Raw genomic sequence first — 10170 nt, forward strand, 5'->3', positions numbered from 1 at the left:
AATTGACCAGTTGGATATTCGGGAGCCAAAAAATCGTTAATTAAATCGTTTGAATTAGTATAGTAGTTATTAGATTTTTTATTTTGATGAACCTCCTACTTTTTTGAGGAATTCATGAAATAATGAATTAAGGAAGAAAAGATATGACTGTACCGGCTACAAAAAAAGATTTCATGATAGTTAATATGGGTCCTCACCACCCATCAATGCATGGTGTTCTTCGACTGATCGTTACTCTCGATGGTGAAGATGTTATTGACTGTGAACCCATATTGGGCTATTTACACAGAGGGATGGAAAAAATAGCGGAAAACCGAACAATTATACAATATCTGCCTTATGTAACACGTTGGGATTATTTAGCTACTATGTTCACAGAGGCAATAACGGTAAATGCACCAGAACAACTGGAAAATGTTCAAGTACCTAAAAGGGCTAGCTATATCAGAGTAATTATGCTGGAGCTGAGCCGTATAGCTTCTCATTTGTTATGGCTTGGGCCTTTTATGGCGGATATCGGCGCGCAGACTCCCTTTTTCTATATTTTCAGAGAGAGAGAATTGATATATGATTTATTCGAAGCCGCCACAGGTATGCGAATGATGCATAATTATTTCCGCATCGGAGGAGTAGCTGCCGATCTACCTTATGGCTGGATAGATAAATGTTTGGATTTTTGCGATTATTTTTTAACAGGAATTGTTGAATATCAAAAACTCATTACGCGAAATCCCATTTTTTTGGAGCGAGTCGAAGGAGTGGGCATTATTGGTGGAGAGGAAGCAATAAATTGGGGTTTATCAGGACCGATGTTACGAGCTTCTGGAACACAATGGGATCTTCGTAAAATTGATAATTATGAGTGTTACAATGAATTCGATTGGGAAGTCCAATGGCAAAAAGAAGGAGATTCGTTAGCTCGTTATTTAGTACGAATCGGTGAAATGAGGGAATCTATAAAAATAATTCAACAGGCTCTAGAAGGAATTCCTGGAGGACCCTATGAGAATTTAGAAGTCCGACGCTTTGATAGAGCAAAAAATTCCGAATGGAATGATTTTGAATATAGATTTATTAGTAAAAAACCTTCACCCAATTTTGAATTGTCGAAACAAGAACTTTACGTGAGAGTAGAAGCCCCAAAAGGGGAATTAGGAATTTATTTGATAGGAGATAATAGTGTTTTCCCTTGGAGATGGAAAATTCGTCCACCCGGCTTCATAAATTTGCAAATTCTTCCTCAGCTAGTTAAAAGAATGAAATTGGCTGATATCATGACGATACTAGGTAGTATAGATATCATTATGGGAGAGGTTGATCGTTGAAATGATAATTGATACGACAGAAGTACAAACTATCAATTCTTTTTCTATATCGGAATCCTTAAAAGAAGTATATGGACTCATATGGATCTTTGTACCCATTTTGACCCTTATATTGGGAATTACAATAGGGGTACTAGTAATTGTGTGGTTAGAAAGAGAAATATCTGCAGCGATACAACAACGTATTGGGCCTGAATATGCCGGCCCCTTGGAATTCTTCAAGCTCTAGCAGATGGAACTAAACTACTTTTTAAAGAAGACCTTCTCCCATCTAGAGGAGATGTTCGTTTGTTTAGTATTGGACCGTCTATAGTGGTCATATCAATTCTACTAAGTTATTTAGTATTCCTTTTGGGTATCGCCTCATTTTAGCCGATCTCAGTATAGGTGTTTTTTTATGGGTCGCCATTTCAAGTATTGCTCCTATTGGGCTTCTTATGTCAGGATACGGATCGAATAATAAATATTCCTTTTCAGGTGGTCTACGAGCTGCTGCTCAATCTATTAGTTATGAAATACCATTAACTCTATGTGTGTTATCAATATCTCTACGTGTGATTCGTTGAACATGAACTTTATACTTCTTTCCTAGAAGTAAAGGAAAGAAGTTGAATGTAATGTATTGAATAGGTATTTTATTTTTTATTCATCATTCGGGTCAATGAGTTAAACCAGATAGTTATATGAGTGAAACAAAACAACTTAGAAGTTTGCAGTAAGAAGATAAAATCTCATTTCATATGTACAAGAATAAAGTTGAAGTAAACATAAGCAGTGTAAACTGTTTACCCCAAGATTAAGATTCTTTCATTAGTCATCATATCTTGGAGCGGGTGTAAAAGATCAACTGTATGGAGTTTTCATTACTGTCTTGTATTTATTACCATGCCGTAGATCAATCAAAAATCAGTGGACGGTTAGGAACACCAAAGTGCACAAAGGATTAGTAATAGAGATAATGTAAGGTATCAAAAAAAGAGATATTTCTACAATTTATAAAACGAATAAAAATAGGGACTTTAAGTTGGTTTATATTTATAAATTTATAAAATATAAATTTATAAAAAAAATAAAAAAATGAATAAAGATATTGATGCATAAAATAAATAAAAGAATAGATAAGAAGAGATTCGTCCACCTCCCATGGATTTGATTCCTTCCCCTATAAAAAAACTTGCAATGCCAACCCCATTTGTAATTCCATCAATTATATATCTATCAAAAAACTGAGTTAGTTCGGTTAATCCCCTTATACCCATGGTAAAAACCTTAGTATAAAAAATATCTATGTAACCACGATTATATGACCAATTGTATATCCCATTTTTTATTTGGTCCAAGAGAATCCTTTTAGGACCACCTTTTACAAATGCATTGATAAAGTTCAAATTCCGGAAAAACGAATAAGCAGACCCATATAAGATATATGCTATGAATAGTCCGGAAATAGCTATACTTACTGAAAAAATTGCATTTGTAAAAAATTCATACCAATCCACAGAATAACTCGAATTTGGATGGAAAAGGTTTGTGAGTGGAGTTAACCATTTGGATAATATATCCAAATCTATTACTCCTTGATCAAAATGAATTCCTATTGATCCAACAAACAAAGTAAATAATACCAATATAAGCAGAGGAAATAGCATAGTATTGTCCACTTCGCGAGGGTACATAGAAGTGTACTTTTTTTCGAAAGAAGTATTAAAGTATCGTATGCATTTTTTTAGATTATTATCAATTTTATACATATCCTTTGAAAAAAAGAAGACCCTATTATTCATTGTTGATAAAGGTAAATTTCTATTGACTGCTTTGGCTACCTCCTTTCCCCATAGAGATATTGAATAGGACGAACTATTTTTTGTGCTACTGTAATCTTGAAAATGAACGCGCAAATGTCCATCAAAGGTAAGTAAATACACCCGAAACATATAAAATGCAGTCAATCCTGCTGTGAAACAAGCTATTATTGCGAAAATTGGTGAATACAACCAACTATCATTAAGAATTTCATCTTTGGACCAAAAACAAGCAAGAGGTGGAATACCGCAAATAGAAAGTGTACCCAATAAAAAAGTAGTTCTTGTAATTGGAACATATCTTCTTAAACCACCCATAAGAGCCATATTCTGACTTTTTTCTGGCGAATATCCAACAATAGGTTCCATTGAATGAATAATGGATCCGGATCCCAAAAACAATAAAGCTTTAGAATAGGCATGGGTAATCAAATGGAATAAAGCAGCTCGATAAGAACCTATACCTAGAGCTAACATAATATAACCCAATTGAGACATTGTAGAATAGGCTAAACTTCTTTTTATATCTCTTTGAGCAAGAGCCAAAGTAGCTCCTAGTAGTACTGTTATTACACCTATTAAAGATATGAAATTCATTATGTAAGGTATAGCTATGAAAATAGGAAGAAGTCGAGCTACAAGAAAAATTCCTGCTGCTACCATAGTAGCAGCGTGTATAAGAGCCGAGATGGGAGTGGGTCCTTCCATGGCATCGGGTAACCATACGTGAAGGGGGAATTGTGCGGATTTAGCAACTGCACCAATGAATAATAAAGAGGCACACAAAGTAGCAAATAAAGAACTGACACCATTATTATGGATCAAGTTATTAGTTATTTCGAACAAATCCCGAAATTCGAAACTACCTGTTATCCAATAAAAACCTAAAATTCCTAATAATAAACCAAAATCCCCTACACGGTTAGTTACAAAAGCTTTTTGACAAGCACTTGCTGCAGTCGGTCGTGTGAACCAAAATCCTATTAATAAATAGGAACACATCCCCACCAGTTCCCAAAAAATATAAATTTGTATCAAATTGGAACTGGTAACTAATCCCAACATGGAAGCATTGAAAAAACTCATATAAGCAAAAAATCTCAGATATCCTTGATCATGAGACATATAATTGTCACTATAAATAAGAACCAAGATTCCAACAGTAGTAATTAGTATTGACATAATAGAACTAAGTGGGTCGATCAAATATCCGAACTCTAAGGAAAAATCATTATTGATGGTCCAAGACCATAGATATTGATAGATAGAACTTCCATGTATTTGTTGAATAGATAAATTGGCTGAAAACCCCATAACTATACTTAACAGTAAAACACTAGGAAAAGCCCATATACGACGAATATTTTTTGTTGCTGTCGGAATCAGTAGAAGTCCAAATCCTATTGACACAGTAACTGGAAGTGGAAGAAAAGGTATTATCCATGCATATTGATATGTATGTTCCATAAGAAAACAAAATGAAATCTTTAATAATTCTACTATTCTAGTCTAGTCTTAGTAGAATATTCTATTCTGGTAATTTATAGCCATATTATATAGTATAATAAGAAAAAAGAGTTATACCAAAAGGAGTACTTGATTCTAATTATGTTTTAATAAAATTATATGTTTTAATAGGTTTAAAATATATTTTCAAACAGGTTTTAAATATATTTTTTAATAGGTTTTAAATATATTTTTTAATAGGTTTTAAACATATTCGAAAATGCTTTTTTTAAAACTATTCTACCAGGGAATAAGTATAGATAATGACTAAAAGGAACAATCTATTTTGAACAAAACAATACATGTCTTTCACATACAACGATAAAAACTGGTAACCCTTTTTGAATGGCAGTTCCCAAAAAGCGTACTTCTATGTCAAAAAAACGTATTCGTAAAAATATTTGGAAAAAAAAAGGATTTTTAGCTGCAGTAAAGGCTTTTTCCTTAGCGAAATCGGTTTCCACCGGACGTTCAAAAAGTTTTTTTGTGCAACAAACAAATAATAAAGTCTTGGAATAATCGGAATTGACATACCCGAAGAACTTCGAATTTTTTAAGATGAACGATTCACATTAATTAATGTATTGAACTCCTCAATATCAATATGAGTTAGAACTAGCTGTTGTAGTATGTAGATGTGGTATGTAGAATAAAGGTATGTATATCGAATTCTGAATATTTTTTCTATCTACTTTTTTCACAATAGAAAAATATTTTTCTATTGTGAAAAGTAGAGTATGATTACGATAGAAATGAAAATTCTTTTGTTTCTTATATGCCTAACAAAAACCTAATTAGTTTGGTAAATCTTACCATTATGCATTATATATATAATGAAGAGACCATTATATATAATATGAAGAGTATTAATACTCTAATGATACTAAGGAATGATACTAAGGTGTCGAAATCGTTAGAAAATTTCAAATTCTTTTGATTTAGTGATGAAATTGTTATACATATGAAATCCTGGTTATTTAATCTTCTTCATTGAAAAAAAAAATATTTTTTTTTTCATTTTGTTTGAATCTATGAAATCAAATCGGATAAATAAAAAACGAATCAAAAAATAGAAAATGAACAATTCTTAGTTCTATACCTCGACAGACAACAAAACTATTGAGTTCTAACTGTTTTGGAAGAACTTAGTTTCTAGTACGCGAAAGTTTATTATTAAAACTAAACTTACTAAAACTAAACTTACTTTATTATTAAAACTAAACTTACAATGATCCCAACTAAAGATTCTTTTTTTGAATAGAGATTCAAATAGGAATTTAAATGAATTTTGATTTATCGATTCTAATGTTTACTAAACTATATTGAATCCTTGATTCTCGACGATTCAACATGAATTGACTATTATTATTTCAAGTAAGCCGCCATGGTGAAATTGGTAGACACGCTGCTCTTAGGAAGCAGTGCTAGAGCATCTCGGTTCGAGTCCGAGTGGCGGCATCCTTGAAATCCTAGAAAATAAATCCTCTAAAAGAGACACAATGGATCCTATAATGTATTCAATTCTCGATTTAAATTCTCTAATGGGACCCCTTTTTATGATATTTACAACTTTAGAACATATATTAACTCATATCTCTTTTTCGATAATTTCAATTGTGATTACGATTCATTTAATGATCTTATTAGTCCGCGAAATCGTAGGATTGCGTGATTCATTGGAAAAAGGGATGATAGCCACTTTTTTCTCTATAACAGGATTATTAGTTTCTCGTTGGATTTCTTCAGGACATTTTCCGTTAAGTAATTTATACGAGTCATTAATCTTCCTTTCGTGCAGTTTCTCCATTATTCATATGATTTCCAAGATGGGGAACCATAAAAATGATTTAAGCACAATAACCGCACCAAGTACCATTTTTACACAAGGCTTTGCCACGTCGGGTTTTTTAACTGAAATGCATCAATCCGCAATATTAGTACCTGCTCTACAATCTCAGTGGTTAATGATGCACGTAAGTATGATGTTATTAAGCTATGCAGCTCTTTTATGCGGATCACTATTATCAGTCGCTCTTCTAGTCATTACATTTCGAAAAAACATCGATATTTTTTGTAAAGGTAATAATTTCTTAATTAAACCATTTTTCTTTGGTGAGATTCAATATTTGAATGAAAAAAGAAGTGTTTTTAAAAACACTTCTTTTCTTTCATTTCGAAATTATTATAAATATCAATTGACTCAACGTTTGGATTATTGGAGTTATCGTGTCATTAGTTTAGGATTTACCTTTTTAACCATAGGCATTCTTTGTGGAGCAGTATGGGCTAATGAGGCATGGGGATCTTATTGGAATTGGGACCCCAAAGAAACTTGGGCTTTTATTACTTGGACCATATTCGCGATTTATTTACATACTAGAACTAGAATACATATTAGAAGTAGAACAAATCAAAGTTTGCAAAGTATGAATTCGGCACTTGTGGCTTCTATAGGATTTCTTATAATTTGGGTATGTTATTTTGGAATCAATCTATTAGGAATAGGTCTACATAGTTATGGTTCATTCACATTAACATCTACTTGAATAAACTACACAGATAAATAATTGAATAAACTACATAAAGAATACATAAGAACATCATCCCATATATATATAAAAAGCTTCTTGTTTGTGCGAGTTTTTGAGAACCGTTTGAATCATTCCTTATTCAAAACGGTTCTCAAAAACTCAAAATGCATCTCATTACAATTCTAATTCACTTTATTCTTTTGCATTGTACAGCGAACGATTTTAAAAATCTTAAAATCAAAGACAAAAATTATATTTCCGTATTATTAATGAAAGACTATCGATGAAAGTAATTAGATAGGATAGCTTGCACCCTGTCAACTGATAGCGAGAGAACGAAATCCGGATAAATACCAATACCTATTACGGGTAGAAAGATACAGATTGAAACAAATAGTTCTCGTGGTCCAGAATCCGCAAAATTAGAGTTTGGAACATTGAATAGCTTGTATCCATAGAACATCTGACGTAACATAGATAATAAATAAATAGGAGTTAATATCATTCCAATTGCCATTACAAAAGTAATTAGCATTTTTGGCATTAAAAGGTATTTTGGACTAGTAATTATTCCAAAAAATACTAATAATTCCGCAACAAAACCACTCATTCCTGGCAATGCAAGAGAAGCCATCGAAAAACTACTGAACATGGTAAATAGTTTTGGCATTGGGATCGATACCCCCCCCATTTCGTCGAGATAAACAAGACGTATTCTATCACAACTCGTTCCTGCCAAGAAAAAAAGCGCAGCACCAATAAATCCATGAGAGAGTATTTGTAAAATGGCACCGTTGAGTCCCATTCCGGTTATAGAACCAATTCCTATAATTGTGAAACCCATGTGAGATACAGAGGAATAGGCTATTCTTTTTTTTAAATTCCGTTGACCGAGAGAGGTTGAAGCTGCATAGATTATTTGAATCGTTCCCACTATTACCAACCAGGGAGAAAATATAGAATGAGCGTGGGGTAATAATTCCATATTGATCCGAATAAGTCCATATGCGCCCATTTTTAATAAGATTCCAGCTAGAAGCATACATGTACTGTAATGTGCTTCTCCATGGGTATCTGGTAACCACGTATGTAGGGGTATAATCGGCGATTTGACAGCATAAGCAATAAGGAATCCAAAATATAATATTATTTCCAATGCCACAGGATATGATTGATTAGTTAATTTTGAAAAATCTAATGTGGGTTCATTAGGGCCATATAAACCCATACCTAGAACTCCTATTAAGAGAAAAATGGAGCCCCCCGCAGTGTACAAAATAAACTTTGTGGCCGAGTAGAGACGTTTCTTTCCCCCCCACATGGATAAAAGTAAATAAACAGGAATTAATTCTAACTCCCACAGCATGAAAAAAAGTAAAAGGTCTCTAGAAGAAAATAATCCTATTTGACCGCTGTACATTGCTAACATGAGAAAATAGAACAATCGCGAATTTCGAGTAACTGGCCAAGCCGCTAAGGTAGCTAAAGTGGTGATAAATCCTGTCAGTAAAATAGGTCCTATGGAAAGCCCATCGATTCCCAGTCTCCAGTGAAAATCAAAAACATCTATCCATTTTAAATCTTCCTCCAATTGGGTTAATGGATCGTCCAATTGGAAATGATAACAGAAAACATAGGTTGTTAGAAGGAGTTCCAACGAGCATATACATATAGCATACCACCTAAACATCTTATTTCCTTTATGAGGAAGAAAGAAAATGGAAGAACCGACGGATATCGGCAAAACAACAAGTATTGTTAACCAAGGAAAATAACTCGTGATAAAGACAAGATACGTTTGACCAGAAAAACCCGTGCTCGGAATAGAATAATATATTTTCTCGAGTACGGGCTTTTGTCGGTAAAGAGGAATCAATTGATTCAAGTGGATTTTTTTGTAACGTATCAATAACCTAGACCCATGCTGCGAGTTGTTTCATATGATAAATAAACACGGACACTCAAAAAATCCGTGGGGCAGGCGGATTCACATCTCTTACAACCCACACAGTCCTCGGTTCTTGGTGCGGAAGCAATTTGCTTAGCTTTACATCCGTCCCAAGGTATCATTTCCAATACGTCTGTGGGGCAGGCTCGTACACATTGAGTACACCCTATACATGTATCATAAATTTTTACTGAATGTGACATTGGATCTATAAATTCCAGATTTTAACATCAAAAATTTTCAATCTGGTAGAAAATTAGTATTTATATTATAGACACCAGACGAAGCAGTGGTTTATTAAAATTTTAAGAATCAATATATTTCTAAATCTGTTCATGAGAAAAAGCCAAGAGACTTTGATTTCCGTTTCAAAAATCATGATCATACGAGTCACATGTGTAAATAAAAATTGGCCGACAAAACAAATTGATCAATCATTCAAATCAATATTTCAATATTCATATTTTCAATATGAAATATGAATATATAAAAATAAAACTAAATTAGTAATTTAATTTATTTTCGTAATATGATTAACATATTATTATTTAATAATATTATTTTTATTATTTTATTATAATATTTATAATATTATGCAGTATATTATTATATAATACATTTATATTATTATATAATACATTAAAAATACATTAAAAACATTAAAATTTAAATACATTAAAATTAAATAAAATAAACAAATAAAAAACGAAATAAAAAAATTATAATACCAATTAAATTAAGAATATAATTATTTTTCATTAATGGAATATGAAAGTGAAAGAATAGAAATAGAAAAATATTCCAATTTCATTTATATTTTCTTATGCTTTATCATGTTGTGTGGTGTCTTGATTTATATGATCATTATAACTGATTATTCAATATATGATCATGATAATTATCACTAATTATTCAACAAATTCGATTGATTGATACGAGTTGATTTTCTGTTTCGATGAATCGACGAAACAATAGCTAGACCAATAGCTGCTTCAGCAGCTGCAACAGCTATAATAAAGATTGAGAAAATGTTTCCTTTTAATTGGCGACTATCAAAT

The 10170-nt window shown here is 32.3% G+C and overlaps 1 protein-coding gene across 1 annotated transcript; it reads right to left on the minus strand.

The window, feature by feature from the left end:
- Positions 1 to 6735: 6735 nt before the first annotated feature.
- Positions 6736 to 9677, minus strand: LOC135665160 (NAD(P)H-quinone oxidoreductase chain 4, chloroplastic). The gene has a single exon (XM_065177140.1). The coding sequence runs from the start codon at positions 8852 to 8854 to the stop codon at positions 7442 to 7444; it is 1413 nt and encodes a 470-aa protein (XP_065033212.1). The 5' UTR covers positions 8855 to 9677; the 3' UTR covers positions 6736 to 7441.
- Between the last annotated feature and the right edge of the window lie 493 nt (positions 9678 to 10170).

The sequence above is a fragment of the Musa acuminata genome, unplaced genomic scaffold (assembly GCF_036884655.1).
Source record: "Musa acuminata AAA Group cultivar baxijiao unplaced genomic scaffold, Cavendish_Baxijiao_AAA HiC_scaffold_948, whole genome shotgun sequence".
NCBI classification, from domain to species: domain Eukaryota; kingdom Viridiplantae; phylum Streptophyta; class Magnoliopsida; order Zingiberales; family Musaceae; genus Musa; species Musa acuminata.

What these genes read in the sequence shown, in the direction of transcription:
- LOC135665160 (XM_065177140.1), bottom strand. Translation starts at nt 8,854, where the DNA reads ATGTTTAGGTGGTATGCTATATGTATATGCTCGTTGGAACTCCTTCTA.